General features: G+C 30.1%; 15 protein-coding genes and 1 long non-coding RNA gene across 16 annotated transcripts; 6 read left to right on the top strand and 10 right to left on the bottom strand.

Annotated features, from left to right (window-relative positions):
- Positions 1-118: 118 nt before the first annotated feature.
- On the bottom strand, positions 119-2,390 carry LOC124494495 (pyruvate kinase PKM). Its single transcript, XM_047057675.2, has 4 exons — positions 2,055-2,390; positions 1,581-1,988; positions 719-1,522; positions 119-662 (listed from the first exon to the last, which is right to left on the bottom strand). The coding sequence occupies exons 2-4, from the start codon at positions 1,956-1,958 to the stop codon at positions 243-245; spliced, it is 1,602 nt and encodes a 533-aa protein (XP_046913631.2). The 5' UTR covers positions 1,959-1,988; positions 2,055-2,390; the 3' UTR covers positions 119-242.
- A 118-nt stretch (positions 2,391-2,508) lies between these two features.
- On the bottom strand, positions 2,509-4,318 carry LOC124494496 (putative ethanolamine kinase A). Its single transcript, XM_047057676.2, is given in 6 exon segments — positions 2,509-2,750; positions 2,822-3,031; positions 3,033-3,289; positions 3,346-3,574; positions 3,645-3,891; positions 3,979-4,318. Coding segments are annotated over 6 exon segments (1,206 nt in total). The 5' UTR covers positions 4,146-4,318; the 3' UTR covers positions 2,509-2,654.
- Positions 4,319-4,382: 64 nt separating this feature from the next.
- Positions 4,383-5,543, bottom strand: LOC124494927 (ras-related protein Ral-A). Its single transcript, XM_047058214.2, has 3 exons — positions 5,470-5,543; positions 5,105-5,313; positions 4,383-5,025 (listed from the first exon to the last, which is right to left on the bottom strand). The coding sequence occupies exons 1-3, from the start codon at positions 5,527-5,529 to the stop codon at positions 4,719-4,721; spliced, it is 576 nt and encodes a 191-aa protein (XP_046914170.2). The 5' UTR covers positions 5,530-5,543; the 3' UTR covers positions 4,383-4,718.
- A 1,188-nt stretch (positions 5,544-6,731) lies between these two features.
- LOC124494925 (Adenylate kinase 3) lies at positions 6,732-7,668 on the bottom strand. The gene is made up of 2 exons (XM_047058211.2): positions 7,025-7,668; positions 6,732-6,955 (listed from the first exon to the last, which is right to left on the bottom strand). Exons 1-2 carry the CDS (start codon positions 7,594-7,596, stop codon positions 6,841-6,843), a joined length of 687 nt encoding a protein of 228 aa, XP_046914167.1. The 5' UTR covers positions 7,597-7,668; the 3' UTR covers positions 6,732-6,840.
- Positions 7,669-7,724: 56 nt separating this feature from the next.
- Positions 7,725-9,428, bottom strand: LOC124494924 (cathepsin O). Its single transcript, XM_047058210.2, has 5 exons — positions 9,012-9,428; positions 8,777-8,947; positions 8,289-8,708; positions 7,951-8,212; positions 7,725-7,887 (listed from the first exon to the last, which is right to left on the bottom strand). The coding sequence occupies exons 1-5, from the start codon at positions 9,411-9,413 to the stop codon at positions 7,784-7,786; spliced, it is 1,359 nt and encodes a 452-aa protein (XP_046914166.2). The 5' UTR covers positions 9,414-9,428; the 3' UTR covers positions 7,725-7,783.
- LOC124494928 (uncharacterized) lies at positions 9,413-11,290 on the bottom strand. The gene is made up of 3 exons (XM_075729418.1): positions 10,879-11,290; positions 10,037-10,807; positions 9,413-9,969 (listed from the first exon to the last, which is right to left on the bottom strand). Exons 1-3 carry the CDS (start codon positions 11,251-11,253, stop codon positions 9,586-9,588), a joined length of 1,530 nt encoding a protein of 509 aa, XP_075585533.1. The 5' UTR covers positions 11,254-11,290; the 3' UTR covers positions 9,413-9,585.
- Positions 11,291-11,802: 512 nt separating this feature from the next.
- LOC124494840 (uncharacterized) lies at positions 11,803-13,510 on the top strand. The gene is made up of 4 exons (XM_075729106.1): positions 11,803-11,940; positions 12,032-12,839; positions 12,947-13,401; positions 13,502-13,510. The coding sequence occupies exons 1-4, from the start codon at positions 11,803-11,805 to the stop codon at positions 13,508-13,510; spliced, it is 1,410 nt and encodes a 469-aa protein (XP_075585221.1).
- Positions 13,511-13,526: 16 nt separating this feature from the next.
- LOC124494920 (uncharacterized) lies at positions 13,527-15,407 on the top strand. The gene is made up of 3 exons (XM_047058204.2): positions 13,527-13,820; positions 13,894-14,695; positions 14,775-15,407. Exons 1-3 carry the CDS (start codon positions 13,668-13,670, stop codon positions 15,350-15,352), a joined length of 1,533 nt encoding a protein of 510 aa, XP_046914160.2. The 5' UTR covers positions 13,527-13,667; the 3' UTR covers positions 15,353-15,407.
- A 201-nt stretch (positions 15,408-15,608) lies between these two features.
- On the top strand, positions 15,609-17,321 carry LOC124494923 (uncharacterized). Its single transcript, XM_047058209.2, has 3 exons — positions 15,609-15,741; positions 15,814-16,609; positions 16,679-17,321. The coding sequence occupies exons 1-3, from the start codon at positions 15,643-15,645 to the stop codon at positions 17,095-17,097; spliced, it is 1,314 nt and encodes a 437-aa protein (XP_046914165.2). The 5' UTR covers positions 15,609-15,642; the 3' UTR covers positions 17,098-17,321.
- Positions 17,322-17,396: 75 nt separating this feature from the next.
- LOC142597310 (uncharacterized) lies at positions 17,397-18,912 on the top strand. The gene is made up of 3 exons (XM_075729419.1): positions 17,397-17,544; positions 17,608-18,394; positions 18,458-18,912. Exons 1-3 carry the CDS (start codon positions 17,404-17,406, stop codon positions 18,910-18,912), a joined length of 1,383 nt encoding a protein of 460 aa, XP_075585534.1. The 5' UTR covers positions 17,397-17,403.
- Positions 17,999-20,988, bottom strand: LOC142597401 (uncharacterized). Its single transcript, XR_012832128.1, has 2 exons — positions 20,830-20,988; positions 17,999-20,759 (listed from the first exon to the last, which is right to left on the bottom strand). It is a non-coding gene; the product is annotated as an uncharacterized LOC142597401 (long non-coding RNA).
- Positions 20,859-22,545, top strand: LOC124494921 (uncharacterized). The gene is made up of 3 exons (XM_047058206.2): positions 20,859-21,112; positions 21,180-21,963; positions 22,036-22,545. Exons 1-3 carry the CDS (start codon positions 20,990-20,992, stop codon positions 22,458-22,460), a joined length of 1,332 nt encoding a protein of 443 aa, XP_046914162.2. The 5' UTR covers positions 20,859-20,989; the 3' UTR covers positions 22,461-22,545.
- Positions 22,546-22,746: 201 nt separating this feature from the next.
- On the top strand, positions 22,747-24,600 carry LOC124494919 (putative E3 ubiquitin-protein ligase HERC2). Its single transcript, XM_047058203.2, has 2 exons — positions 22,747-23,509; positions 23,577-24,600. The coding sequence occupies exons 1-2, from the start codon at positions 22,825-22,827 to the stop codon at positions 24,428-24,430; spliced, it is 1,539 nt and encodes a 512-aa protein (XP_046914159.2). The 5' UTR covers positions 22,747-22,824; the 3' UTR covers positions 24,431-24,600.
- A 33-nt stretch (positions 24,601-24,633) lies between these two features.
- Positions 24,634-25,612, bottom strand: LOC124494926 (uncharacterized). The gene is made up of 2 exons (XM_047058213.2): positions 25,136-25,612; positions 24,634-25,071 (listed from the first exon to the last, which is right to left on the bottom strand). The coding sequence occupies exons 1-2, from the start codon at positions 25,370-25,372 to the stop codon at positions 24,634-24,636; spliced, it is 675 nt and encodes a 224-aa protein (XP_046914169.2). The 5' UTR covers positions 25,373-25,612.
- Positions 25,613-26,072: 460 nt separating this feature from the next.
- Positions 26,073-27,021, bottom strand: Fis1 (Mitochondrial fission 1 protein). Its single transcript, XM_047058690.2, has 2 exons — positions 26,575-27,021; positions 26,073-26,493 (listed from the first exon to the last, which is right to left on the bottom strand). The coding sequence occupies exons 1-2, from the start codon at positions 27,019-27,021 to the stop codon at positions 26,308-26,310; spliced, it is 633 nt and encodes a 210-aa protein (XP_046914646.2). The 3' UTR covers positions 26,073-26,307.
- On the bottom strand, positions 26,844-27,794 carry LOC124494562 (uncharacterized). The gene is made up of 2 exons (XM_047057749.2): positions 27,394-27,794; positions 26,844-27,317 (listed from the first exon to the last, which is right to left on the bottom strand). Exons 1-2 carry the CDS (start codon positions 27,664-27,666, stop codon positions 27,123-27,125), a joined length of 468 nt encoding a protein of 155 aa, XP_046913705.2. The 5' UTR covers positions 27,667-27,794; the 3' UTR covers positions 26,844-27,122.
- Positions 27,795-27,878: the final 84 nt, after the last annotated feature.

Below are 27,878 nucleotides of genomic sequence, written 5' to 3' on the forward strand. Positions count from 1 at the left end.
TTGAAACACACGCACACACACAAAAACATATAACAGAAAGAAAAAATCAAATTTTTAAAAAATAAATTGAAAAAATAACACCATCTGGTGGTGGTGTTTTTCAATACACGATATCGAATTCCAGATTAATAATTTTTTTTATTATTTGATTTCGAATATTTTTTTTTTTTGATTATAATCTCATTTTTTTTACTGAAAATTAATGGTGGAGACCAATCTAATGTTGAAGATTATCAATCAATTTATTCAGCAGTAATAATACGCATAGTATTTGTTGATCCAGCACCTTTTCGCCAACCAGTAATAACAATGATTGGATCACCAGAACGAATAAATCGTCGATGTTTACCATAATCGATGGCAAATTGAACGCGTACATCAATATCATGTAACCAATCTGATTGTACATCATGTCCATAATATAATGGTAATATACCACGATGAAGATGTGCTTGTCTTGCTGATTTTGAATACCTGGATACGGCAATGATCGGACAACGTGGACGAAAACGTGATAATGCATGTGCCGAACGTCCAGTTGTAGTCAATACAATAATAGCAGCAGCTGCACATTTCAATGAAGCATTCACGGCAGCGATTGCCGTGGCCATTGTTTGATCAACTGGTGCCGTTACTTTGTTATTCAATTCAATGAATAGATTCTAGTGAATTGAACAAGTATTAATATTTCTGATAAGCGAGAAAAAAAGACACTTACACGTGAATGAATGGCAGCTTCCGCTTCCAATGAGATAGCATGCATCATTCGCAATGATTCCAATGGATATTCACCTTTTGCTGTTTCACCCGAAAGCATTACACAATCGGATCCATCCAAAATGGCATTGGCAACATCACTTACTTCTGCTCGTGTTGGTCGTGGTTTTTTAATCATCGATTCCAACATATGAGTGGCACAAATCACCGGTTTACCAACCATATTACATTTAGCGATCATCATTTTTTGTGCCAATAAAACTTTTTGTGGCAAAATTTCAATACCAAGATCACCACGTGCGACCATAATTCCATCACTTTCGGCAATAATTTCATCGATATTTTTTACACCTTCATGATTTTCAACTTTTGATATGATCTTTATATTGGAATCACCAGATTCAGTTAATAAGCTACGAATTTCACGTACAGCACTAGCATTACGAATAAACGATGCAAATATCATATCGACACCTTGTTCAACACCGAAACGTAAATCTGATTTATCTTTTTCCGAAAGTGCCGGTAAATCGACAGCAGTACCAGGAAGATTAACACCTTTTGTTGAACCAATTGAACCACCATTTTCAATTTCACACATCAAGTGATCATCACCGATTTCACGTACAATCAATGAAATGAGACCATCATCGATAAAAACACGTGAACCAATTTGAATGATTTTCACAATATTTTTATAATCAATATAAATCATTTTCGATGTACAATGATTACGATGATCATCATTCACTGTCAATTTTACTTGTTCACCTTTTACCAATTCAATATCGCCACCAACAACAGTCTGTTTGGATGAAAAAAAAGAACATTAATATTTGAAATAATTCCAAACCATTACTTACAGAATCAACAATACCGGTACGAATTTCTGGACCTTTTGTATCCAATGCAATAGCGACAGGAAATTCAGGCAAACCTTTTTCTGTGCTTACAATTTCGATTGCTTTTCGTACATTATCAATAGTGGCTTTGTGATATTCATGTGTACCATGTGAAAAATTCATACGTGCAATATTCATACCAGATTTAATCATTTCAACCAATGTCTGTACATCACGTGATGCTGGACCAATTGTACAAATAATACCGGTCAAACGTTCAAATGCCGGTATTGAATCAATATCCAATGAACTTAAATGTTCCATTGTATTATTTGCAACACTTTCACGACGATGTTTCGGTATCGATTCAAATGACAATGGTATACTATCACCGTTCATATTTTACAATGATGATTATTTTTAATTCGTCTATAGATAAAAGATGAGAAGTAAAAAATCAATAACCCAAATCGAATAGTAATTGGATAGTGTCACCTTGAAATTTACACTATATTTTCAATGATGATGATCACCTGCTTGAGCACTACAACAACAACAACAGGTATGTTGTTTCGTTTTATTGCTAGTTGTTATTTTATGTATCGAAAAAAATGATGTGTTGCTGTTGTTGTGTTTATATTCAACCGTGTGAATATGAAGAAAAAAACAGACAAGCTTGCTATAAACAGACAAACAAAAAAAAATTCAAAGTCATTATTGTGGCGTGAGAGAGTTGAACAATGGTGATGGAACTGCCACTTTTCAATTGGTGAAATAACAACAACAACAACAATTGTTTTGTTCTGTTGTCCTTGATCATCACGCGTCATCATCGTCATCATCATCATTCGATTGTTGTTCATTAATCATTATCATCATCATCCGGTTATAATGCATCTGCGCTGGTTGTAATTACAATCCCTTCAAACCAGAAAAAAAACAACGAAATCATGGATGAAAATCTTTATTTTGATTACAAATCATCTGATTGAAATTGGCAAAATATAGAACAAAACGGATTTCGAAATTTTTTTTCCTATGATAAAATCATTGGGTACCATATATTGATGAAACAAATGATTCAATTTTTTTAAATTAATTTTCATCGCCTAAAATTCTTGCAATAGTTCCATCATCTGTGAATCGTTTTTTCAATTGTAAAAATCCTTCATAACGATTTTTGGTCGTTATCTAAAATCAAAGAATCAGTTATTTACAACAACAACAACAACGAAAAAAAATTTCACCACCACCAAACTTACCAAAAATTTATCACTGGTAGGATTCTGTACAAACATCATTACACCGAAACCAGCATCAACTGAATAGGCTTTTAATGTGAAAATTTTTGCCTCATCACGTAAATGTTCCAATGAATTTCGTTCATCTTTTAGCCATTCCGATGAATGGTGTTTAGATAATTCACAACGATATTCATCCAGAAATAAATTCATCTGTTGATCATCAGGAAAAACCTTCATTACCAAACATATCATCATGATGACGATAATTGGAAAAATAACGTCCTAAATCCAAACCTCGCCAACCATAATTGCTAAAATCTAAATCAATAAAATAAATTTGTTTTTGGCCATTATCATCGAATTTAACAAGACGATTTTGTCGATTTAAATCATTATGTGAAAACAATAGTGGTGAATCAACTTTGTTGATGAGTTTTTTCAGAAATTCATCATCACTTTCCATATCCATCGAAGCGATTAAATCATCTAATTAATTGAAAATTTAATTATTTTTTTTCGAGATTATTTCACTTTATACTGACAATATTTTTCCTTAAATTCTGGATTCTGTTCAATCATTTTCAGATGAACTTTGTCTTTCCAAATCAATTGGAAAAATTCATTTTCTTTATCATCTTGCATGGCCAACCATCGATCAAAACCAGCACGTGAAATTGGTATCGGATCAATTGAATGAAAATTTGCCAATTGTCTTGCCATCAATCGAACAGTTTCATCATCACAATCATCATCATAATTGTAATGTCTAGCCTATATATATATATGTAGAGTTTGATGTTGAATTTTTTTTTTGTTTCGATTTTCAAACACACATACAAACCTCAACATATTCATCGATTTGACATTTATCATCAATGAATAACAATTTTGGACTAAATCCATTCAATGAAACAATGGCATTAATTATAGCTCTTTCAATTGGATCAATTGCAAGCCAATCGAAAGTTGTATAAAATTTTACAACAATTTTAATGAAATCACCATCATTATATCCAGCTGATGATCGTTGTTGATGGCAAAAATTTTCGCTCAATGTGCAGAGACAAATATCGTTAACGTTACCACTTCTGTATATACAAAAAAAACATCATAAAATGATCAATGTGGAATTAATGGGAAGAGAAAATTTAAAAAAAAAAATTTTTTTCACTCACTCAAATCGTTGTGCATGAAAATCATTCACATTTTCTACTTTTGACCATATATTATTAACATTAATTCGTTTGAATGTGTCCAATAATCGTTGTCGATCTTCATCTGTAATGGTCTGTTTTTTCTGCATCATTGTCAACACTATAGATTCACTATTTTGTTCCATCATTTTTTTTTGTTGGTTTTTGTCTATATTTTCCAACTACACAGACTTGGCACAAAATGAAATTTTCACGATGAGTACAAAAAAAAATATCGAAAACGGAGAAAAAATTTAATCAAAATTGATCAATTGATTTATACTAGACACACGCGCTCAAATTTCTTTCTAGTTTCGTACAAATGATAATCATTTGATTAGGAAGAAAATCAAACCAAATCTGAGGACTTTGACTTTGACTTTAACTTTTGATTGTGATAAAAAATAATTTAATGAAATGATAATGATTATCAATCAATCAATTACAATAAATTGATAAATTGTAAAAAAAAGAGAGAGAGACGGATGAAAGAAAAAATGATTAACAATGTATGGTAAATGAATAATAATAATAATAATAAATTATCATCAAGATTAATTAAATACATCATTAAATGGATAAGGTGTGGGCGGTGTAGTGGTAGGTTCGTAAAACATTTGAAGAGAAAAAAAATTTCAATATCATATGCATGTATGTAAGTAGAGTAATTTTTATATACGAAATTCAATCAATCATTTCATTAATTGTAAAAAATCACCAATTCATAAGATGATACAATTTTTTCTTATACCTTTCAATAATCCTTTACGATTTTTTTTCATTTTTCTTTGTTTACCATTATCCATTGATTGTTCTTTACTTTGATGTATTGAACGTAATAATTGATCAAAACATTCATCAACATTTGTATATAATTTGGCCGATGTTTCAATATATGGTACTGACCATTGTGTTGATAACATTTGTGCTTCTTCATATTTCACTTTACGATCATTAACTAAATCGGCTTTATTACCAACCAATATCATTGGTATATTACCATCGCCTTTAACACGTAAAATTTGTTCCCTGTATTTAGTGTATTAATAAGGGGAAAAAATGATTAGAAAATCAAAAAAAAAAAAATTTTGTATTCAAACAAACGAACCGAAAATCAGCAATAGCGGTAAAACTTTCATGTTCTGTTATTGAAAATACACACATAAAACCTTCACCGGAACGAAAATAATTATCACGTATAGCTGCATAATCTTCTTGGCCAGCCGTATCCAATATATCAACATTAACTTCTTGGCCATCAACTTTTGCATTCGTACGATATGAATCAGCTTTTGTTGGTTCATAATCAGTAACAAACTAAATAAGAAGAGCAATCAATAATTATATATTCAGAAAAGACAACATTTGTTTATTGGTGACGGTCAATTAGATAACTATGTTATATATTTATTTATATGTGATACGAACCAAAAAACAATTGGAGCACACAAAAGAGAATCTATTTTCACTTACCTCTTTATACATATATTGTAATGTAAGTGCTGATTTACCAACACCACCAGCGCCAACCATAATAATCTTATGAAATGGTAATGTATTGGCCATTGTGGTCATCAAAAAAAAAATTGTTTTTGTTTTCCTAGTGTTATCGTTCAATTTGAATTTTGTTTTTTCTCTGGCAATGATGATGATGATTTTTTTTTATTCACAATGTGAATTTTTAAACATCAATCGATATAAATGATTTTTTTTTCTTTTGGATTGAGATCGAACTATGAATTGAATGATGTGAGAATGATGAAATTGGATCCGAAAATAGCTTATACAGACGCACACAACAAACAAATAAACAAACAATGATGATATATTCGATGAGGTGGGGACAACAACAACGACGACGACGATGATGATGACGACGACGACGACTGTGTTGTGTTTTTAAATTGTTTGGATTTTTTTCATTTTATTTTGTCGATGGTTTATAAAATGCTGGTGTTTCTGTTTGTTTGTTTGTTTGGTTTGTCTGTAATAGAGATTTTCAATAAACGATGATGATGATGATGATCCACTGTCTTTCTATGTTGTGAGTAATAATATTGGCTTGGTTTTCGAATGTCCAATTGTCTGGATTATTATTTATAAAATCAAAATGAAAATGAAACACACACACGCACACAGTAGTAAATTACAATGAATTCGAATCAAATTCGAAAATTTTTGTCGAACACAAAAATTCTTTGAATCAGAAAAAAAAATCACAGCAAATCTAAAAGATGAATGTCGATGATGATGATGATGATTTTTGTTTTGACAATCGGAAAAAAATGTTTCAACAAATGTCAACAATCAAAAAAAAAATTAGGATGATAATGTCTCTCTCTGTGTGTGTGTGTGTGCATGAATTGAAATGGAAAAATTTTTTTTTTTTGGCTGGTTGTTGTGGTGGTGGTGGTTGGTTGGTTGGTTAGTCAACTCAGATTTTTTTTTCTTGTTCGAATTTTAATGAGAAAAATCGACAAATGAAGAAATAAATTTTTTTTTTAGTCCCACCAATACGCCATTTATATATATAAAAAAAACGGGAGCAACTTTTGAGTTTTGTTTGTTGTATATTTTTTTGCGGATTGTTGTTCCAATCAAGCAACAACAGTAAAAGAAAAAAATTTATAAATAGAAAGAGACACATAATATATTGAATGTGCCTATTTCGACATATGTAGGTTCATGGATTGCAAATATCGATCCGATGGATAAATAAATAAACAAAATTTAAATGTGGAAAAAGTTTATTTTAACGAGGAAAAATAAAACAATAAAAAACATTTAAAGTTTTTTTTCAACAATTTCTAAACAATTTATTATAATTTATAATTTCACTATTAATCAAGCTGCTGATGCTGCTGTATTCGATCGAATAAATTGTTCCAAAAATGTTTTGATTTTCGGATAGATTATATCCGATTCTCGTCCTTCAAAATCGTGAACAATTTTCTTTTCACTATGAAAGAAAAATTATAAAATTTTTTTTTTGTTAGATAATAACCATATAATTCATGTGTATAATTACCGAAATAATTTAACAATTTCATCGTTTTGTTTATGAAATTCGTGCAAGCGAGCTTTAATCACATCGGGTTTATCATCATTTCGTTGTGTTAATGGTTCACCTGTTTCATCATCGACACCGGGATTTTTTGGCGGACTATAAATCATATGATAAATACGACCAGATGGTAAATGTACCCATCGATGTTTAATACGTTCGATAATTTCATCATCCGGTACAATCAAATTAATAACGGCATTCGGACGAAATTCATCAGGTTGTCGCCATAATTCTAATGTTTGTTCACGATTTCTTGGATAACCATCTAATAGCCATGATTTTTGTTGAAAACGTTCACGAAGTTCATTTATAACCAATTGATTGATTGTCGAATCTGGTACCAATTTTCCTTGTTCAATATAACGTTTTGCTTCTTTACCGATTTCAGTCTGTTGTTTCATATGATCACGTAAACAATCACCGACAGCAAAATATGTAAGCTTAAAATCACGTATCATACGATTCGATATGGTTCCTTTACCAGAACCAGGTGCACCCAATATAACTAATTTAAGAAAAAATTTGGTTGCCATTTTTTCTGGTAAAAAAAAATTGGCACGAATTTATCAGAATAAAATGTACCGAAAAAAAAATCAAATCATAAAAACGACTATTTATACACAAAAACACATGTTCATCGACATGTTACGCCATCTTTCGGTTTAATTTCAAAGTTTTTTTTATTTAAATTCTTTTGTTCAATCATAATCATCACACAATCTATGGAGTTATCATGCCGAAAGGAACACCAATTACGCTGTTTATACCACATTTATTCTGTCCACGGGGCAAATATAGATAGCCATTTATTCCCCAATTCAAGCCTGTTAGAATAATAAAAACAAGACAATTAGTCTGAAAAACAAATGTCCAACAAAATACAATACCCCAACTATTTTTAATGATCCAATATTGTTTTGTCCATCCAGTTATAACAATAGCATGACTTAATTTTTTACCACATTGTGCTCGAAATACGCCTTTATTATGTTTCCATTCTTTTCCACTGGCATCAACGGCAGCAAACACTGGTCCATGTTTCAGAATGAAACGTTGAATAAAATCATCTGTATTGTATACATCGTCACACCAATTTACAATTCTATAATTGATTTTTGATTTTGGATATGCTTTGCAGCCTCCAGTATACTATTTTAAGAAAGGCAAAAAAAAATGAATAAATCGACTGATGATCAATTGAATAATGTAATTGACAACAACTTACCATGCTCATGTATGGTGCATCTTCTTCATCAACAATACCTTGATGTGCCATAGTCATCCAAGCTTGTGTGGGCCAACCACCTGTACGACAAACATCCGGATTCATACAATCCAATATGGCCTGTTCACTTATATCAATTTCTTCTGGTTTCAAATTTGTTTTACCATGAATCAAATATGCACTTTCAACAACAGCAACAGCTGAAAAAATGAAACAACTACCGCATATAAATTGTTGTTTTATAGGTGTAACTTTTCCTTTTTCATTCCAATCAAATTCATCGGGAATCACCACAGGTCCAGGATCAATACACGATGTTGATGATGTAATATTCTTATGTTGGGCATTATTATTATTATCCAATTTAAGTGGTTTATTATATAATTCCTTATTCAACATTTGTTTGTATTCATGGTCGCTCTTTTTTTTTGAAAAAAATTTTCATTAATGAAAACAAAATTCATACAATTACAAAATCATCAACATACCAAATGTGATAACGTCGTAATGCCCATGACCATTTGTTCTTCATATGGTGAAATCAAACATTTTTGTATTAAATGTAATAAAGTTTTTACATTTTGTACAAATATTATCAAACGTTGACGAATTTCAAATTTACTGTCCGACAAAAACAGATGATCATGATCACCGCTAGTCTAAAAAAAAGAAATCATCTGAGAAAAAAAATCGAATCGAATGTTTTTTAGGATTTATACTTACAAAATAATCATAAATTACATCATGTAATGGCATTTGAAATAAATTCAATTGACGATCACCAAATTCACTGCTATAACATTTTTCCAATTTATTCAAATCAGTTTTATTACCAATATCATGTATCAGATCGACAACCGTATCCAATAATTTCATACGAATGCCGTGAATAACTTTTTTTAAAATTTTAAATCCAGCTGGTAATCTGGTTATAATATGATCCGCTGGTTCGTCTTTTGTGGAATTGCCATTTTTAGCATTCACAAACAAATCATTATTCTGAAGATTTAAAAATGCAAAAACAATCAATAAAATTTTTATCAATGTCCAATTCATAATTTTTTCGATGTTGATGTGATGATTGATGTGGCAAAAGAACAACAAGAAGAAGAAGAATGATTTCATTTAGACATTTATTGATTGCATTTTATATTTCACACATTAGATTTAAATTTGAAATTTGAAATTTTCATTGAATTGAATGTCATCATATTCATAATGTCAATGTGTAATATTCAGGTAAAATGTCAATGATGTGAAATTTTAACATTTAATTATTAATTTGATTATCAAATGATCAGATGAATTCTCTTTCGACCACCAAACCAATCGGTGCTGCTACAATCCAACCAATACCACAATTATTTGGTTTATTTTTTGACAAATACAGATAGCCATCGATTCCCCAATCTTTGTTCCAGCTATTTTTAATGATCCAATTTTTTCTAGTCCAACCAACAATAACGATTGAATGATGTAAATGTTTTCGTGATTGCCGACAAGAACCATGATAAACGCCACGTAAAAATTGAAATCGTTTATCGAATGCAGCAGCACCAAATATTGGCCCATAACGTATTATTGCAGCCATTATTTCTTCATTCGAATGAACACGTTGATAATTGAAACAAAAATCTTTAATACGAAAACGTACTGGATAATTATTATGACATTTTGATGGCTATAATAACAAAAAAATAAAAAAATCAAAGTTTTATACATGAAAAAAAAGAATACACATCACATACCTTATTGTTATATGGTTCTAAATGTTCATAAGTAATTCCTTCATTTCGTAAAAAATTAAATAATTTTATCACACTAGATCCATGACATTTTCCCACACAATTGACAACATGTTGTTCACTAAGATTAATGTCACCACCATGACCATGATGATGATGAGGCTTAACTTTATTCATCCAAATTTGATCATCATCATCATCGTTGAATGATGAATATTCATAATGACGACTAGAACGTCTATAACGTTGTCGTTGCTTTTGTTGTTTTCGTAGAATAAGACTTTCAACAGTTGAAATCGATGCAAATGCATAACATGATCCACATGTTGCTTGATTTTTTACACTTGTTACAATACCTTTGCGACGCCAATCAAATTTTTCGGGCAATTTTCGTTGTTGATTCCATTCAAAATTACATGATCTAAATAATCGTGGAACCATTGTTGTTGTTGTTATTGCTGCTGCTGCTGTTGTTGTTGATGGTGTTGTGGTGGTGGTGGCGATGGAATCATTTTCATTTATCAATTCATCAAATTCATGTAAAAGATGAAAATTTGAAAGTGCATTCATCTCTTCATCAGTATATGCCGATAATGGTGTTATACCTAAAACAGTATGTTCATTGGCAACCATTGTAGTTTCATTCTGACCATTCATTCTTTGATGGATACATTCATGTATCATGTGTACAAGATTGACCATATTATGAACAAATGATAAAATACGTAACGGAATTTGATATTTTGGTATATCATCAAATATTGATGATTGATTCTATTAGAAAAAAAACAGAAGAAAAATTTCGCTGATTTTAATTTTAATAATAATAATAATAATAGACTTACGAAAAATTTTTCCACAACATAATGTATATCAATATCCGTATTGAATAGATTCAATTCTTCATCACCATAATGTGGATTATAACAATATTTTAAATGCGATAAATGTTCCATTAGAATTTGTCGACGTTTTTTCCATATTGAATTGATTCTTTTTCTCAAACGTGGTAATAACCAATTGCCAACATATTGAATTATGTTGTAGCCATCATTTGTTGTTGTTGTTGTTGTTGTATAGAATTCTTTATCGGTAATATTCGACGACGATATTGTCGATTGTTGTTGTTTGCTTGTCATCACCATCAATAACAATGACAATACAATGGTCAATATTATTGATGTGGTGGTGGTGGTGGTGGTAATCTTTTCACCATACATGATTTATTTATTTTTATCAATACAACACGTTATTTATGAATCAATTTTCTTATTTCAAATCAAATCTTCCGAATAATCAACATCATCATCATCATCATGTGTTTATGATTTTTTTTTCATCAATTTTCTTCTGGTTGACATTTGGTTCAATTGGATGCGACATCAAACAAAAAAAAAATTAAATTCAACCATGATTAGCGGTGATGACAACAAAACAAATGTGCAATTTCAATTGAAATTTGTTGACATTCAAGATTTTGGCGACATTTATCGTTGTTTTTGACATTTGTCTGATACTACGGCGTAATCATCCGCGGTAATATTTACACCGAAAATAAAATAAATCGATCAATTAATTTGATTACGAGAAATATTTTTTTTTTCGTTACAACAACAACAACAAAACAAAACAAAAACATTTAAAAAGAACAGATTTGGTTGTTGAAACATTTTGTTGTTGTTTTTTTTTGGATTAGAAATTTTTTTTTTAATTTCTAAATACTGAGCGCTTGTTTCTCACTTTAGCTACTACTATTGGCGACAACAAAAATGATGATGAAATTCAACCATTGGACATTTATCATTGTTGAGATAATTTTAATGACGATGATGATGACAATAATTGCAAGTGAAATACAAACGGCAACAAATGACAATGATTTGGCATGGATTTTGATACCAGAAGATGTAAGTTTTTTTTTGTTTTTTGTTTTTTTTTTGCAAAACCATTCCTACCTGAAACTGAACTTTTTTTTGTTGTTTCCCCAATATAAATTAGAAAATTTGTGAAAGTATCAAGATGCAACAAAACAATAGTAAATTGAACATATTGGCCATTGGAACAACACGAACACGAATGTTATTGATAACGAATGATTACTATGTTTATGATTTACCTGTCGATTCGATGGATACTGTTAATAATAAATTGAATCTATTAGAAATGCCTAAACCGATAACGGAAAAATATCCACATCTTTATCAAGATAAACGATTTCAATATATGAAATCATCAAATTTGATTTACACTTCATTCATCATGACTGATGCTAATAGTGAATGGATTTGCATCACAACTTGGACTAAACAAACCATGAAACGTGGTGTTAATTATGATATGAAAAATGCAATAACATATTATGGATGGAAAATACTTGAAGTAAAAGAAATGATAATCATTTCCACTACTGAACAATGTAAACTTTATGGTATAAAAATAAATGGAAATCTTAAAATAGCTGATGTAAAATGTGAAGAAAGAGATAGTAAAATTATACGACATGTAGAATATTTGGGAACAGATGAATTAATAAACTCTTTGTGTTATCATAAAACCGACACACAGATGATCACCATAGAATATGATGAATGTGGTTCAAAAAATCCAGTACAATGGCCAATATTGAATGGTTTTGTTGCAGGAAGAAAATTTTATTTATTAGGCAAACATTTTATCTATATATTTAGTGAGGATGCTTATTACAAAAAAGGTCAACCATATCCGGTGACAAAATTGGATTATAATTCATTTATCAATTGTATATCAACTATTCAACCAAAATCAAGTAAAATAATGTCATATCCACGTAAGTAGGTAGTGAGTGTGTGTGTGTGTGTGTTTAATTTGAACACTGTTGTGATCATTAATGTTGTTGTTGTTGTTGTTTTTTCTTTTGTAAAATCAATTTAAAAGTTTTGAATAAAATTTTAAACTGGATTACAATAACGATCATTATATTATCGTTGATTCTGATGCAAATTTGGTTCTCTATAATTGGCACTTTTTGCCGTCGTCGTCATCGTGGACGATCAGCAACAACAACAACAACAACAACCGTAACCGATAAACCATCATCATCATCATCATCATCATCAGTGTTACAAAAACAACCACAAGAAAAGACTGAATGTTCCAAAATATTGCCCATGTCCTCTGCCTACTGTTCTTCATATCCTATGACGGATGTTAAAAGTATACGATCAACAAGTCAACAACAACAAGTACCATTTTCATGTATACAAAATACAACAAAACTTAATACATCAGTGGATGGTGGTGGTGGTGGTTTTGGTGGTAATAGTAGTTGTAATGGTGGTGCTCTTGAATCAGGAATTTCTTCCACTGACATTTCATCATCATCATTAAGTGTGAAAAAATTTTCAACACATTTTTCTCATCTAAATGATGGAAAATAAAAAAATTTTCATTTTTTTTCAAAAACCAATTTTTTCATTGTTTCATACACAGAAAACATAAATTGTGATTTATTATGATTTGATTAATTGAAATTTTTTTTTTTGTTCGATCCATAACAATACAAAATGAAAATATTGAAAAAAGCGAATTGGATTGAAACTTGTTGATATTATGCAAGTTTGGAGTACTACTATATTGGCCAAAAGAAATTCACCTGATGTTCATAAGAATTCCACGAACGAATTCAATGATGATGAAATTTCAAATTTCAACATCATTCATCATTATTGTTGAAATTTGTATGACAATGATTGCAAATGTAATACAAACGATTGACGCTGATTCTGGTTTGATTTTCGTACCAACAGATGTGAGTTTGAATTAGATTTTTTTTTGTTTTTTCATTATTAACCAAAAAAATTTTTTTTGTTTTGTTTTTGTAGAAAATTTGTGAAAGCATCAGAAAACGTGATGGTAATAAATTGAACATTTTTGCCATTGGAACAACACAAACACGATTATTATTGATAACCAATGATCTATATGTTTATGATTTACCTATCAAAACAATGGATACCAATATAGATGTATTAAATTTTTATATAAAATCTGATACGATGGCAGAAAAATATCCAATTCTTTATAGAAATGAAACATTTCAAAAGTTAATGAAACAAAATCAAATTTACAATTCATTCATCATGACCGATGCAAATAGTGAATGGATTTGTATGACAACAAAACAAACAGAAAGTATTGTTAATGGTATTAATTATGATTTAAAACATTCTCATGTATATGATGGATGGACAATCAGTATTGAAAAAGATGTAGTAATAATTTCCACTATTGAAAAATGTAAATTTTATGCAATCAAAGTAAAAGGAAATGTTGAAATAGCCGATATGCTTTGTGAAGAAGTAAATTATGTTAATAGACAACATGATGATATGTTAAGAGTATCACCATTCTTAAAGTTATGTTATGATAAAACAGATAGTGAAAAAATTATTAGTGAAAAATTTCAATGTCAATCTGGAAATCCAGTACAATGGCCAATATTAAAAGGTTTTCTTGTTGGTGGAAAATTCTATTTATTTGGTGAACATTTTATCTATATAATCACTGAAAATGTTTTCGTACATAGAAATCATCCATATCCGGTGACAAAAATTGATTACAATTCTTTTTTCAATTGTCCAGGCACTATACAACCTATACCTAGTAAAATAATGTCATATTCATGTAAGTATTATCTGTGTGTTTAATTTGAATTGTTCGATTAATAATGTTGTTTTTTTTCTCTTGTGTGTGTGTGTAAAAGTGTTGAGTAGAATTTTGAACTGGATTTCATTTGTAATCATTATATTATTGTTGATTCTGATAAAAATTTGGTATTCCATAATCGGTACTTGTAGCCGTCGACGATCAACAACAACAAACGTAACTGATCGACCACCATCATCATCATTGTCAAAACAACAAGATAAAAGCAAATGTTCCAGTTCCAGTTTGAAAGAACAATCAAAAAATCCTTCCACCAAAATATTGTCTACACCTTCGTTTTCATTCTCATCATCGAGTAAAGCGGATATTAAAAGTTTAGAACCAAAAAGCCAACAACAACAACAACAATCATCAAAACCACAAAATGTAACAAAACTTGAAAGAAAAATTAGTACAACAATGATTTCTCGTTGCGGTAGTGGTAGTAGTATTGGTGGTGGTGGCTTTAGTTCTTCAACATCTGAAATTGGATCAAGAATTTCTAGCAACAATTTATCATCATCAAGTGTTGGAAATTGTTCCACAAATGATTCTCGTTTGAAAGATGGTAAAAATAGCATCGCTCCATCATCTACTTCTTCTTTACATGATAAGACAAAATCAAAAAAATGTTAATTTCTCACATAAAATATGTGGCATATAAATGATGATGATATGAATTTGAAATTTTTTTTTTCATTCAATAAAAATTCAATTCTCAGTACTACGGCCAATAATGGATAATTTGATTTTTTTTATTCGAATTTTTTTTGTTGTTCCAATTTCCTATATATTCCATAACGAAACCAATGAAAATGTTGAAAATTTTGAACGATTTTTTTTTGAATTTTCGGTGGTTTTTTCTCCTATTACTACTACTACTAATGCTACTGTCACATTGGACGTTCGATTTTTCGACATCATTTATGGTTATTGGTGTTTGTATAATTCTAATGATGATGACAAATGAAACACAAACAGATGATGATGATAATAAAATGACAACAACGGCACAGCCAAAAGATGTAAGTTGTTTGTTTTGTTTGAAATTTATTTGCGATTAATGAATGATTATTTTTTTTGTTTCGACTACTAAGGAAACTTGTGAAACTCTTCATAACCATAATGGTACAAAATTGAACATATTGGCCGTAGGTAGAACACCAACACGTTTGATATTGATAACAAATGATTTCTATGTTTATGATGTGTCCATTGATTCAATTGATTCGGCAATCAATAAATTATATTTACGTACTAAACCAATTCCATTGTCGGAAAAATATCCAGTTCTTTACAATAATGATAGATTTTATTTTATGAAATTGATGAATCAAATTTATGGTGCATTCATTGCAACGGATGTTGATAATAGTGAATGGATTTGTATGATGACTTGGGCATATCAAACAGCAGAATATGGAATTAATTTTAATATCGAAGAAAATAAAGTATATAAAGGATGGTTGTATTTTCGTGAACCACAAATAGTAATGATTTCAACTACTGTTACATGTGCATATTATGTTTTACATAAAAATAATTATGGAAATGTTCAAATAGGCATGTTCAAATGTATGGGAACTAATCGTATCAGAGATAAAGCACCTATGTATCAAATGATAGAATATAGAAACTTTTGTTATGATTACAGTGGCCAAAAGATTACTGTTGAAAGCGATGGATGTCGATCAGCGAATCCAGTACAATGGCCAGTATTGAAAGGTTTTACAGATAGTGGAAAATTTTATTTATTCGGTCAATATTATATCTACATATTTGATGAAAATGTGGTTCATGAACAAGGTTCTTCATATCCAGTGACAAAACGTAGTTATGATTCTTTTTTCAATTGTGGTGGTTACATTCCTTCTGGTCAAGTTTCACGTTCATGTAAGTACTTTTTATTCAATTGATTTATGACAAAATTTTTCCTTAAAATCTGATTTTTTTATTCTAAAGTTTTCTTATGGATTATTGCAACAATCATCGTTTTATTAATGATTTTGATGATAATTTTATGGTGTATACTGACAACTAAACGTAAACGAACATATCGATCATTGATACATGCAAAAACTACACGTTCTGATTATGAAGGTGTGGGACCAAGAAATCGTTCCATGATGTTGACTCAAAAGGCATCAATGAGAAGTTGTAATAGTATAAAACCAAAAAAATTATCTTCAAATTCTAAAAGTATCATCAAACCACCAATTGTTGGTGGTGGCCGATCAACAACAATTTCATGTGGATCAACACCTGCAACCGTTCGCACTGGTTTTAATTGTCGTAATGCTAGTAGTAGTAGTAATAACAATCTGAATAATAATCGATTTAAATGTTTAACACCCAAAATTCAAAGTAGTAGAAATAGATGATAGAAAGAACACAACACAACACAACACGGATTTCAATTGAACAACAACAACAACAACAACAAAAAATTAATCAATTTATAATTAATTAACACAACAAATTTAAATTTATTTTTTTTCGTCGTTTTCATTAATCGATAATTTGATTTTTTTATTCGAATTTTTTTTTTACAATTTTCCATATATATGCTATAACACGTAATAAAAATGAAAATGTTGAAAATTTTGAACGATTTTTGTTTTTGTTTGGTAAACTCGAATTTTTTGGTTTCCTATTACTCCTACTTTACTACAAATAAATAACCACGAATGATATTGTCAAATTGGACAATCAATATTCAAACACTTATTATTATTATTATTGATATGTGTACGATATTAATGATGATGATGGCAAATGAAATACAAACAGATGATTTCAAATTGACTACCAATGCACCAAAAAAAGATGTGAGTTGTTTGTTTGTTTGTTTGAATAAATTTTTTACTATTTTTTTTTTTTTTGTTGCAAAGGAAATCTGTGAAAGTATTCGAAAACGTAATGGTACTAAATTGAACATATTGGCCGTTGGTAGAACACCAACACGAATGTTATTGATAACGATGGATTTCTATGTTTATGATGTGCCTATTGATTCAATTGATTCGGCAATTAATAAATTATATTTACGTACTAAACCGATTCCAATGTCGGAAAAATATCCAGTTCTTTTCAATGATCAAAGATTTCAACAAATTAAGAATGTAATATTCAATTCATTCATAATGACCGATGCTGATAGTGAATGGATTTGTATAACTACTCGACGTTCTGAGACGGATTATCATGGAATTAATTATAACATCCTACATCCTTTTGTTTTTCAAGGATGGGTATTTAACTTTCAATGGAAAGAAGTATTGATTTCAAGAATTGAAATATGTTTATTCTATGGTTTACGCCATAATAATCAAGGGAATCTTGAAATGGCTAGTTACAAATGTTATCATAGTAATCATATACGGAGTGGAAATTCAATAGGTTTGGCAAAAGGTTACCGTTCTATTTGCTTCGACAGTACTGGCCAAAAGATTTCCATCGAAAACGATGGATGTCAATCAGGAAATCCAGTACGGTGGCCAGTATTGAAAGGTTTTACAGATGGTGGAAAATTTTATTTATTCGGCGAATATTACATCTACATATTTGATGAAAATATCTTCAACGAAGAAGGTTCAGCTTATCCAGTGAAGAAACGTAATTATGATTCTTTTTTCAATTGTGGTGGTTACATTCCTTCTGGTCAAGTTTCACGTTCACGTAAGTTGATGTGTTGATTAAGATTTTAAAAATTTCTAAATTCTCTTTCACTATATATTAAAGTTTTCGTTTGGATCGTTGTGATAATCATCGTATTATTAATGATTTTGATGATGATTTTAATGTGCATACTGACGGTTCATCGTAAACGAATTCATCGATCATCGATCATACATGCAAAAACTACTCGTTCTGGTTTTGAAAGTAGTATTGTTAATGGTGGACGACCATCAAACAATCGTTCCATGATGTTGTCAAAAATAGCTTCTATGAAAAGTGGCAATAGTATGAAAAAATTATCTTCAAATTCCAAAAATATCACTAGCAATAAACCTGGTTCGATTTCCCGTAGAACAATTGGTGGTAGCCGAGCAGTAATTTCATGTGGATCAACACCTGCTACCGTTCGTACAGGTGTCGATCGTGGTGCAAACAGTGGTGTCAATAATACCAATTCTAATAATAATCGATTCAAATGTTTAACAACAACTAGAAATCAAAGTAGTCGATTTAGATGATATAAGATCATCAGCTGATCATCAAATTTCACAAAAAAAAATCAAAATCAATCAATTTTGATCATCAATTATGACAAAAATTAACCAAATAATAAATAAACTTATCTATGAATAATAATGATCGAAATCAATTCACAATCAACAATTTATTCGATTCCATTATTCACAATTCTACAATAATTTGATTATTTCAATTTCTTGAGAGCAAGAATTTAATTGAAAACATTAAAAATATGGAAAATTGGTCAAGCTTCCATGAGTTCAAGTTTTATTTTTTAAATTTTGTTGGCTAGTTACCAGAACCACCTGAATGCAAATGCTACTGTCACATTGGACATTCGATATTTCATTGTCGACATTTATGGTTAGTGTTTGTATAATTCTGATGATGATGACAAATGAAACACAAACAGATGATGATAATAAAATGACAACAACGGCACAGCCAAAAGATGTAAGTTGTTTGTTTGTTTGAAATTTATTTGCGATTAATGAATGATTATTTTTTTTTGTTTCACTACTAAGGAAACTTGTGAAACTCTTCATAACCATAATGGAGCTAAATTGAACATATTGGCCGTAGGTAGAACACCAACACGAATGTTATTGATAACGATGGATTTCTATGTTTATGATGTGCCCATTGATTCAATCGATACGGCTATCAATAAATTATATTTACGTACAAAACCAATTCCATTGTCGGAAAAGTATCCAGTTCTTTACAACAATGAAAGATTTCAACAAATTAAGGATATAATTTTCAATTCATTCATAATGACCGATGCTGATAGTGAATGGATTTGTATAACTACTCAACTAACTACAACGAAATTAAATGGAATTAATTATAACATCAAAGATCCTCTTGTTATTGTAGGATGGATATTCAATTTTCAATGGAAAGAAGTATTGATTTCAAGAATTGAACCATGTTTATTCTATGGTTTACGCCATAATCAGGGGAATCTTGAAATGGCTAGTTACAAATGTCGTGATGGTAATCGTGTGCGGAGTAAACAACCAATAGGTTACGTAAGGGGTTACCGTCCTATTTGCTTTGACAGTACTGGCCAAAAGATTACCATCGAAAGGCATGGATGTCAATCAGGAAATCCAGTACGATGGCCAGTATTGAAAGGTTTTACAGATGGTGGAAATTTTTATTTATTCGGCGAATATTATATCTATATATTTGATGAAAATATCTTCAATGAAGAAGGTTCATCGTATCCAGTGAAGAACCGTAGTTATGATTCTTTTTTCAATTGTGCTGGTTACATTCCTTCCAATCAAGTTACACGTTCACGTAAGTTGATTGTTGATTAAGATTTTATGACAAATTTTTTTTTTAAATCAACTTTTATTTTCCATTAAAGTTTTTTATTGGATTATTGCGGCAATCCTATTATTACTATTGATTTTGGTGATGATTTTGTGCTGTATATTAGAGGCTCATCGTCAACGATCATATCGATCATTGATACATGCAAAAACTACACGTTCTGGTTATGAAGGCGGTGGTGGTGGTGGACCAAGAAATCGTTCCATGTTGTTGACTGAAAAAGCTTCAATGAGAAGTCGTAATAGTGTGAAACCAAAAAAATTATCTTCAAATTCTAGAAGTGGTTCAACTAAACCCCCCCTTGGCATGGTTAATGGCAGTACAACAGTTGGTGGTGGTGGCCGATCAACAACAATTTCTGGTGGATCAACACCTGCAACCGTTCGCACTGGTTTCAATCGTCGTGCTAGTAGTAACAATCCTAATAAATTTAAATGTTTAACACCACGAAGTAATCGAAATCGGTCATCATCAACACGTCATTCAAGTTCAAGAAAAAATTCTGCAAAATAAAAAAAAAATAGAAGAATAAATAAAAATGAATTAATGAATTAATTTAATTTGATTCAAACATTTTTTTTCTTTCACTCTCGGTCCACATAGCCACCAGCCATAACAACAATACATGTAGAGAAAAGTACAAAATACGAAAATTGTTGATGAATTTTTTTTCGTTGGCTCATGTTTTTTTTTTATTAGTTCCATACACACGCGTATACCCATAGAACGCTAATGCTACTGTTCGATATTTCGACGACATTTATGGTTAGTGTTTGTATAATTCTAATGATGATGACAAATGAAACACAAACAGATGATGACGATAAAATGACAACAACGGCACAGCCAAAAGATGTAAGTTGTTTGTCTGTTTGAAATTTATTTGCGATTAATGAATGATTATTTCTGTTTCACTACTAAGGAAACTTGTGAAACTCTGCATAACCATAATGGCGCTAAATTGAACATATTGGCCGTTGGTAGAACACCAACACGAATGTTATTGATAACGATGGATTTCTATGTTTATGATGTGCCCATTGATTCAATCGATACGGCTATCAATAAATTATATTTACGTACTAAACCAATTCCAATGTCGGAAAAATATCCAGTTCTTTTCAACGATCAAAGATTTCAACAAATTAAGGACGTAATTTTCAATTCATTCATAATGACCGATGCTGATAGTGAATGGATTTGTATAACTACTAAAAGTTCTGAAACGAGATATCCTGGAATCAATTATGACATCAAAAATCCTAATGTATATTATGGATGGAAATTCTTTGATTATTGGCGAGAAGTATTGATTTCAACAATTGAAACATGTATATACTATGCTTTACGTCATAATCAAGGAAATCTTGAGATTACTCGTTACCAATGTCGTGGTGGTGATCGTATACGGACTAGACCACGGATAATTCGATTGATGAGTTTTCGTCCTATTTGCTTTGACAGCACTGGCCAAAAGATTACTGTCGAAAGACATAGATGTCGATCAGCGAATCCAGTACGATGGCCAGTATTGAAAGGTTTTACAGATGGTGGAAAATTTTATTTATTCGGTCAATATTACATCTACATATTTGATGAAAATGTTTTTCGTGAACAAGGTTCTTCATATCCAGTGACAAAACGTAGTTATGATTCTTTTTTCAATTGTGCTGGTTACATTCCTGCCGGTCAAGTTTCACGTTCACGTAAGTTTTTTGTTGAATAGAATTTATGATAAATTTTTTTTTTTAAATCCAATTTTTCTTCCACAATTAAAGTTTTCTTATGGATTATTGTGGCAATCTTATTATTGCTATTGATCTTGTTGATGATTTTATGGTGTATATTAGCAGCAGCTCATCATCATCGTCGTCATCGATCATCATTATCGTTGGATAAAAAAACGGCACGTTCAGGTTTCGAAGGCGGCGGTGGCGGTGTTGGTGTTGGACCACCAAGAAATCGTTCCATGATGTTAACACATGGACTTTCTATGAGAAGTCGTTTGCAAACAAGAAAATTATCTTCAAATTCTAAAAATATCACTACTAAACCAGGTGCAGTTTCCTGTACAACAGCCGTTTCTGGTCGATCAATGCCTGCAACCGTTCGCACTGGTTTCAATCATCGTGCTAGTAGTAACAATCCTAGTAATCGATTCAAAAGTTTAACACCCAGAATTCAAAGTAGTCGAAATAGATGATAGATTTTAATTACACACAAAAAAAAATTCAATTTCAAAATCAATCATCAATCAATTTAAAACCTCAATAAACGCAGCAAATCTACCACTTTTCATTTACTGTAAAATTTTTGGATTTTATTTTTTTTGCAAAAATTTTCCAACAAATTTCTTTAGCAACAAAAAAAAAAAGAAACTTTTTCCTTCTGATTACTAATGATCATCATAAATTTATCACCAATCATAATTGACTCATTTTTTTTCACATAATCTGATCATGATGCTTGATTTTAAAAAAAATAATTAAAAATCGAGAAGCAAATTTTTTTCATTTAACAAATTTTGTTTCTGTCATCATAATTTTCGATTTTTGAAAAAAATCAATATGGACCAAACGAATGACTTGACATTATGGCCAATACTACGCCGGATTCCAATTGATTTTCTACACATTACTGATCGTTTCTATATTTTCAATAATGGTGAATCATTATTATTATTTTGTCGTAATGGAAAAGTATATGGATATGGTAGAAATCCTTACGGTATGTTGGGTGTTCCATTTGATGATTTGAGACAAAAATATTTGGGATTATTACGTTTTTATTGTTGCAATAATCATCATTCATCATCATGTCCATTCGTGAATGAACCACGTGAATTGACAAAGCTACGTTTTATCAATATAATTGCATTATCTAAAGGCGATAAACATATGATGGCATTATCGGAATTCGGTGATCTTTATGGCTGGGGTGCTAATCATTCTGGCCAATTAGGTATTGGCTGGTATCGTATGGGCGCATCGGAACCGACATTGATTTTACATGATGTACAAAAAGTATGTTGTGGCCCAAAACATACTGTTGCATTAATTATGGACGGATCAATCCGTATTTGGGGCAAATTTCCTGGTTGTCCACATAATTTTACACCTGAACGCTTGATACGTTCACCATCATCAATGATTGATTTGATTACGACAAAATTTCTAACTATTGCTTATAATAATTGTTTCGATGATAATGATAAAGGTGCATTCTATGTTTGGGGAGATTTAAAACATTTTGGTAAGTTTTTATTGTCGCCCATAATAACAATAATATTAATTATATTCAATTTAATTCTCAAAATCAGGTTTATCTGGATCATCATCCACTGTTCGTTTAACATATAAACGTAGTGATTATTCGAAAATTTTCAAAATAATTCCAATTGGTGCTAATAAAATAATGGTACTCACACAGGAAGGACATGCAAGTATAGTGGCCATACAAAATGAACGTGTCCGATCTATACGTAATCCATTTCGTTCGATTGATTTTATTGATTTTTGTATCGATATTCCTGAAGATCCTAATGTTGCTATTATTCGTACTAGTGATTCATGTGGTGGTGAATGTTTTGTTTGGGATGATAATGATAATCGCCAATCACCATCTGGTAATAGCCGTAATAATTTATTTTCAACAAAAATTGGCTCATTAGCCGATACAACATGTCTTTATTCATCGGCATTCACACCACAATTAACACGATTACCACCAAAATTACTTTCGATCGATTTTCAAACAACAAACAAAACAGTTAATCATTCACATTCAATTTTTGAATTCAATGATCCACGTGAATCGGATCTGATTTTTCGTTTCAAACATTATCAATCGAAACCAATCTATGTACATCAAACAGTGTTGATGAAATATTCAAATTATTTTTATTGGAAATTATCAACAATGTCCAATAACACTAATAATGGTGGTAGCCAAATAATGACCATCATGATTGATGATCAAACTGCTTATATATCAATGTTTACATATCTACGTTATATTTATACGAAAAAAATTTCATTCAATCAATTCGATGATAAAATGATTTCCGAAATGTATCATTTATCATGTAAATATTCGGATCAAGAATTTATTGGCCAAATTATTGATCATCTTTATGGCAAAATTTCACATTATCATCATCAGCCACATTCATAATAATTTAACCATTTAATATAAATTATTTTTAATTGTATAATTTATGTATTTTTTTCGCTAACATTTCTTTGCCATTTTTTTTTGACGATAATGCTTGAACAAAATTTTTGTTTAATTTAAATATATTCATCATATTGGATCAATAAATACAATTTCTTTTTTCTAATAAATGTGACTAAATTTAATTTTCAAAATTTTTTTTTTCAGGTAAGAATTTCATCAAATTTATTTGCTGCATCTGTATCATTGTTATCTGTTGTTCTAATTGGACGTTTACGACGATGTAATAGACATTCAGCTTGTTTCAGAACACTATCGACGTCATTTAAATTCTCTGTTTCAGAATCAGTATCCGTATCGGAATCATCATCAAATAGATCAGCATCGAAATTATCATAGTCATTTGTATTCATCGGCGTATCATCATCATTTATATCATCAATACGAATATCATCAAACTGATCAGCTGATGATGATGTATGATTGGCTGTACGATTATTGTTGTTGTTGTTGTTGGTATCTTCTTTTTGTTCTTGTTGTTGTTGTTGCTGTTGCTGCTGTTTTTGTAATCGTTCCAAACGTTTTTTTCGTTTTCGTAACTTTTTATCGTCAATTGTACCGCCACCAAAGTGTTGTTCCATCTGGAAAAAAAATAATTACTGGTAATGTGATGATGAAATCAATCAAAAATTCATCAATACTAACCGCTTCATCAATCTCTTTTTTTCTTTCCGCTTTACGTTCAGCTTCATCGGAAAAGTATTCCCAAATCATAAGGCCAAAAATACCCAATGTTGGTACGACTAACACCATGGAAAACATACATAATGCAATATAACCAAACCATTCACTGGCCCAATTTAAACTTGTAGAATTAGTGGCTGATTCAATAATCGTTGAATCGATTATAGGCGATTCTGATGATGATGATGATGATGACATTTTCGATGCTATGTCATCACAACAATTTTCATTTATGAAATTCAGTGATCAAACAAGCTATCGATGATCGGAGCAATGAAAGGAAGAAAAAAACCAGAAAAAAATTGACAAATCCAGAATGAAAATGAAATAAAATATATTTACACGTAATGACAATAGAATGAATATAAATTTTAATGAAAAAACTTTTTTTTTTGTTGCCAAACAAAGTCCTTCATAAAAAAAAAATTATCGATCGCAAACGAATGGGGAACAAAAAAAAAAAAATGTTTCCAAGACAACGAAACGAAACGGAAGAAACGAAATGAAAATTTATGTCAAGAATTTTCAACAGAAAAAACACACACACACACATGATGATGATGATGATGATATCTGCTTCGATAATTTTTTTATGATAATTTTTTTGTTTTGTTTTGTTTTTCATTTTGATTCGAAAAAAAACAAATGAAATGATCAAACAGCAAACAAAATTTTCGTTTGTAATCGCACGCAGAATCATCATCATTTTCATTTAATACAAAAAAAAAATTCATTATGAGGACCATGTTTTTTTTCAATGATCGCCAATTCATCATCATTGAATTTATAAATTCTTTACATTCGAAAAAAAAATTTTCAATCATTTAATTGGTTAGAATTTGATTTGATAATAGTGCTGCCACCTGTTAACAACAAACAAAACTATTTCAATTTCAACTTTTTTTTTGACAATTTTTGTATTTTTATTTTTTTTTGTTACAAACAAAATAAGAAAGGAATGGAATAATTTATTTGAAAATAAACTTTTACATTCAATAAGTAATTTAATATAAAGTTGAATATTTTGATCTTCTGAATCTTCTTATGTAAAAGAATTCTGATTTAAATTTGAAATAAGATTATAATAATCGATTGATGAGCTGAGAATGTAGAAAGAAAGATTCATTAATTGATCATTTATTTTTGAATGCCATGACCAATGCACCAGCAGCTAATGCAACACCGCCAACAATAGCCAATCCTTTCATACCGGTATTGAAACGTTTCTTTTCGGCATAAGTTTTTAGATCCTGTACCTGACGATTGGATGGTTCAATTTCCAGAAATTTTTTTGCACATTCCAATGCACGTACATAATCCTAGGTTGATCAGAGATTTTTTTTAAAAAATATTAGTAATATGTTGATGTTGATTAAAAAAAAAAATAATGAAATACAAACATGAAGTTTAATATTGACAATGATCAAATAGAATAGATAATCTCGAAATGCTTCTGGATCACCAGATACACATAAATCTTCTAGTAATGTTATAGCACGATGATGATCGGCCGATATTCGTGAACGAGATAATGTAACGGCATATTGAAATTTTGTATCCACATCGCATTTACCATCACGCATTGCTTGATTAAATTTTTCAGTATGAAGTTTCAATTCAGAATTTGTAACATTACTATCCAACATTGCTTCAACTCGTTCTTCCATTGTTTTTGTTTTTGTTTTTTTTTTTTGAAAAAATTTTAATTCACTTTTTTTTGAAATAAAGAATGTTGAAAATGAATAAATTGCATCAGAAATCAAAAAAAAAAAAAAAAAAATCAAAATATCATTATACTCAGCTGCTGCTGCGATGATTGTCAAAAACGAAAACAAAAACAAACTCATTCACAAAGGACGTAAATAAAAGAATTTTTTTAAAATTTTAAAATTTTCAATCAAAAAAAAATTTGCATTGTTTTGTAATAATACATGTAGATCGAAACTCGTTATGATTTCTTTCCAGAAATAACCATTAAAGCAATAGCACCAACACCAGCAACAAATGATGCTGCTGCCCAAAAAAATGAACGATTTCGATTTTGAATACGATTTTCTAACATTTTCAAACGATTCTCTTGTTCAATATTCAAATGGATTAGTTGCCGGCACAAATCCAACTTCATGATGGCATCTTCAAATTTCTAATTAAATTCAAAAAAAAAAAAAATTAGATGAGAATGTTTCTCTCTCATTTTTTTTTCATTTTTTAAATCATACTTTCACTTTCATGAAACCAATGATCAAGCCAACATAATATTCTAGAACCATATTCAATTCATTTCGTCGATTACGAATAAGTTCTTCGAAAATTGTGATTGCTATAAAAAGATCCTGTTCAAATGGTGATTGCAACAATACTTGTCCATATTCCAATTCTTGTGATGGATTCAATCGTGATTCTTTGAATGCTTTACCATATTTTTCAACAATTTTTTGCACCTCCGATTCGGATACTTTATTGTTTAATAATGTTTCATCATTATAAATCATTTTGATTGTTGTTGTTGATGTTGAATAATAATAAATAATAATGTTTAACAATGATCGATAATAAAAAAAAAATCGAAATAAACACCCATTAATTTTTTGTCAAAAACAGTAAAGCCCAGCTGTAAATAAATTCGATAAACAAAATTGAGAGGTGATAATATATACAGTGATTTTTCGCTTTCTAAGTCAGAACAAATATAAATACAGCTGAG

This window comes from Dermatophagoides farinae, chromosome 3 (genome assembly GCF_024713945.1).
Source record: "Dermatophagoides farinae isolate YC_2012a chromosome 3, ASM2471394v1, whole genome shotgun sequence".
Taxonomy (NCBI): domain Eukaryota; kingdom Metazoa; phylum Arthropoda; class Arachnida; order Sarcoptiformes; family Pyroglyphidae; genus Dermatophagoides; species Dermatophagoides farinae.

Bases quoted from the DNA above. Each gene is read 5' to 3' on its own strand.
- LOC124494495 (XM_047057675.2), bottom strand. From the start codon at position 1,958: ATGAACGGTGATAGTATACCATTGTCATTTGAATCGATACCGAAACAT. The intron at 1,523-1,580 runs GTAAGTAATGGT...TCATCCAAACAG, and splicing joins GTACCGGTATTGTTGATTCT to ACTGTTGTTGGTGGCGATAT. The intron at 663-718 runs GTAAGTGTCTTT...TCAATTCACTAG, and splicing joins AAGCTGCCATTCATTCACGT to AATCTATTCATTGAATTGAA.
- LOC124494927 (XM_047058214.2), bottom strand. From the start codon at position 5,529: ATGGTTGGCGCTGGTGGTGTTGGTAAATCAGCACTTACATTACAATAT. The intron at 5,314-5,469 runs GTAAGTGAAAAT...CTTCTTATTTAG, and splicing joins TACAATATATGTATAAAGAG to TTTGTTACTGATTATGAACC. The intron at 5,026-5,104 runs GTTCGTTTGTTT...CACTAAATACAG, and splicing joins ACCGCTATTGCTGATTTTCG to GGAACAAATTTTACGTGTTA.
- LOC124494925 (XM_047058211.2), bottom strand. From the start codon at position 7,596: ATGGCAACCAAATTTTTTCTTAAATTAGTTATATTGGGTGCACCTGGT. The intron at 6,956-7,024 runs GTAATTATACAC...TTTCTTTCATAG, and splicing joins GAAATTGTTAAATTATTTCG to TGAAAAGAAAATTGTTCACG.
- LOC124494924 (XM_047058210.2), bottom strand. From the start codon at position 9,413: ATGAAATCATTCTTCTTCTTCTTGTTGTTCTTTTGCCACATCAATCAT. The intron at 8,948-9,011 runs GTAAGTATAAAT...TCTTTTTTTTAG, and splicing joins ATGTAATTTATGATTATTTT to ACTAGCGGTGATCATGATCA. The intron at 7,888-7,950 runs GTATTGTATTTT...TTATTCTAACAG, and splicing joins GATCATTAAAAATAGTTGGG to GCTTGAATTGGGGAATAAAT.
- LOC124494928 (XM_075729418.1), bottom strand. From the start codon at position 11,253: ATGTATGGTGAAAAGATTACCACCACCACCACCACCACATCAATAATA. The intron at 10,808-10,878 runs GTAAGTCTATTA...TTTTTCTAATAG, and splicing joins ATGTTGTGGAAAAATTTTTC to AATCAATCATCAATATTTGA. The intron at 9,970-10,036 runs GTATGTGATGTG...TTGTTATTATAG, and splicing joins TAGAACCATATAACAATAAG to CCATCAAAATGTCATAATAA.
- LOC124494840 (XM_075729106.1), top strand. From the start codon at position 11,803: ATGATGATGAAATTCAACCATTGGACATTTATCATTGTTGAGATAATT. The intron at 11,941-12,031 runs GTAAGTTTTTTT...AATATAAATTAG, and splicing joins GGATTTTGATACCAGAAGAT to AAAATTTGTGAAAGTATCAA. The intron at 12,840-12,946 runs GTAAGTAGGTAG...TCAATTTAAAAG, and splicing joins TAAAATAATGTCATATCCAC to TTTTGAATAAAATTTTAAAC.
- LOC124494920 (XM_047058204.2), top strand. From the start codon at position 13,668: ATGTTCATAAGAATTCCACGAACGAATTCAATGATGATGAAATTTCAA. The intron at 13,821-13,893 runs GTGAGTTTGAAT...TTGTTTTTGTAG, and splicing joins TGATTTTCGTACCAACAGAT to AAAATTTGTGAAAGCATCAG. The intron at 14,696-14,774 runs GTAAGTATTATC...TGTGTGTAAAAG, and splicing joins TAAAATAATGTCATATTCAT to TGTTGAGTAGAATTTTGAAC.
- LOC124494923 (XM_047058209.2), top strand. From the start codon at position 15,643: ATGGTTATTGGTGTTTGTATAATTCTAATGATGATGACAAATGAAACA. The intron at 15,742-15,813 runs GTAAGTTGTTTG...TCGACTACTAAG, and splicing joins CAACGGCACAGCCAAAAGAT to GAAACTTGTGAAACTCTTCA. The intron at 16,610-16,678 runs GTAAGTACTTTT...TTTATTCTAAAG, and splicing joins TGGTCAAGTTTCACGTTCAT to TTTTCTTATGGATTATTGCA.
- LOC142597310 (XM_075729419.1), top strand. From the start codon at position 17,404: ATGATATTGTCAAATTGGACAATCAATATTCAAACACTTATTATTATT. The intron at 17,545-17,607 runs GTGAGTTGTTTG...TTTGTTGCAAAG, and splicing joins CCAATGCACCAAAAAAAGAT to GAAATCTGTGAAAGTATTCG. The intron at 18,395-18,457 runs GTAAGTTGATGT...TATATATTAAAG, and splicing joins TGGTCAAGTTTCACGTTCAC to TTTTCGTTTGGATCGTTGTG.
- LOC124494921 (XM_047058206.2), top strand. From the start codon at position 20,990: ATGCTACTGTTCGATATTTCGACGACATTTATGGTTAGTGTTTGTATA. The intron at 21,113-21,179 runs GTAAGTTGTTTG...TTCACTACTAAG, and splicing joins CAACGGCACAGCCAAAAGAT to GAAACTTGTGAAACTCTGCA. The intron at 21,964-22,035 runs GTAAGTTTTTTG...CCACAATTAAAG, and splicing joins CGGTCAAGTTTCACGTTCAC to TTTTCTTATGGATTATTGTG.
- LOC124494919 (XM_047058203.2), top strand. From the start codon at position 22,825: ATGGACCAAACGAATGACTTGACATTATGGCCAATACTACGCCGGATT. The intron at 23,510-23,576 runs GTAAGTTTTTAT...TCTCAAAATCAG, and splicing joins GGGAGATTTAAAACATTTTG to GTTTATCTGGATCATCATCC.
- LOC124494926 (XM_047058213.2), bottom strand. From the start codon at position 25,372: ATGTCATCATCATCATCATCATCAGAATCGCCTATAATCGATTCAACG. The intron at 25,072-25,135 runs GTTAGTATTGAT...TTTTTTTTCCAG, and splicing joins AAAAAGAGATTGATGAAGCG to ATGGAACAACACTTTGGTGG.
- Fis1 (XM_047058690.2), bottom strand. From the start codon at position 27,021: ATGAGTTTGTTTTTGTTTTCGTTTTTGACAATCATCGCAGCAGCAGCT. The intron at 26,494-26,574 runs GTTTGTATTTCA...TGATCAACCTAG, and splicing joins TTGTCAATATTAAACTTCAT to GATTATGTACGTGCATTGGA.
- LOC124494562 (XM_047057749.2), bottom strand. From the start codon at position 27,666: ATGATTTATAATGATGAAACATTATTAAACAATAAAGTATCCGAATCG. The intron at 27,318-27,393 runs GTATGATTTAAA...GAATTTAATTAG, and splicing joins TTGGTTTCATGAAAGTGAAA to AAATTTGAAGATGCCATCAT.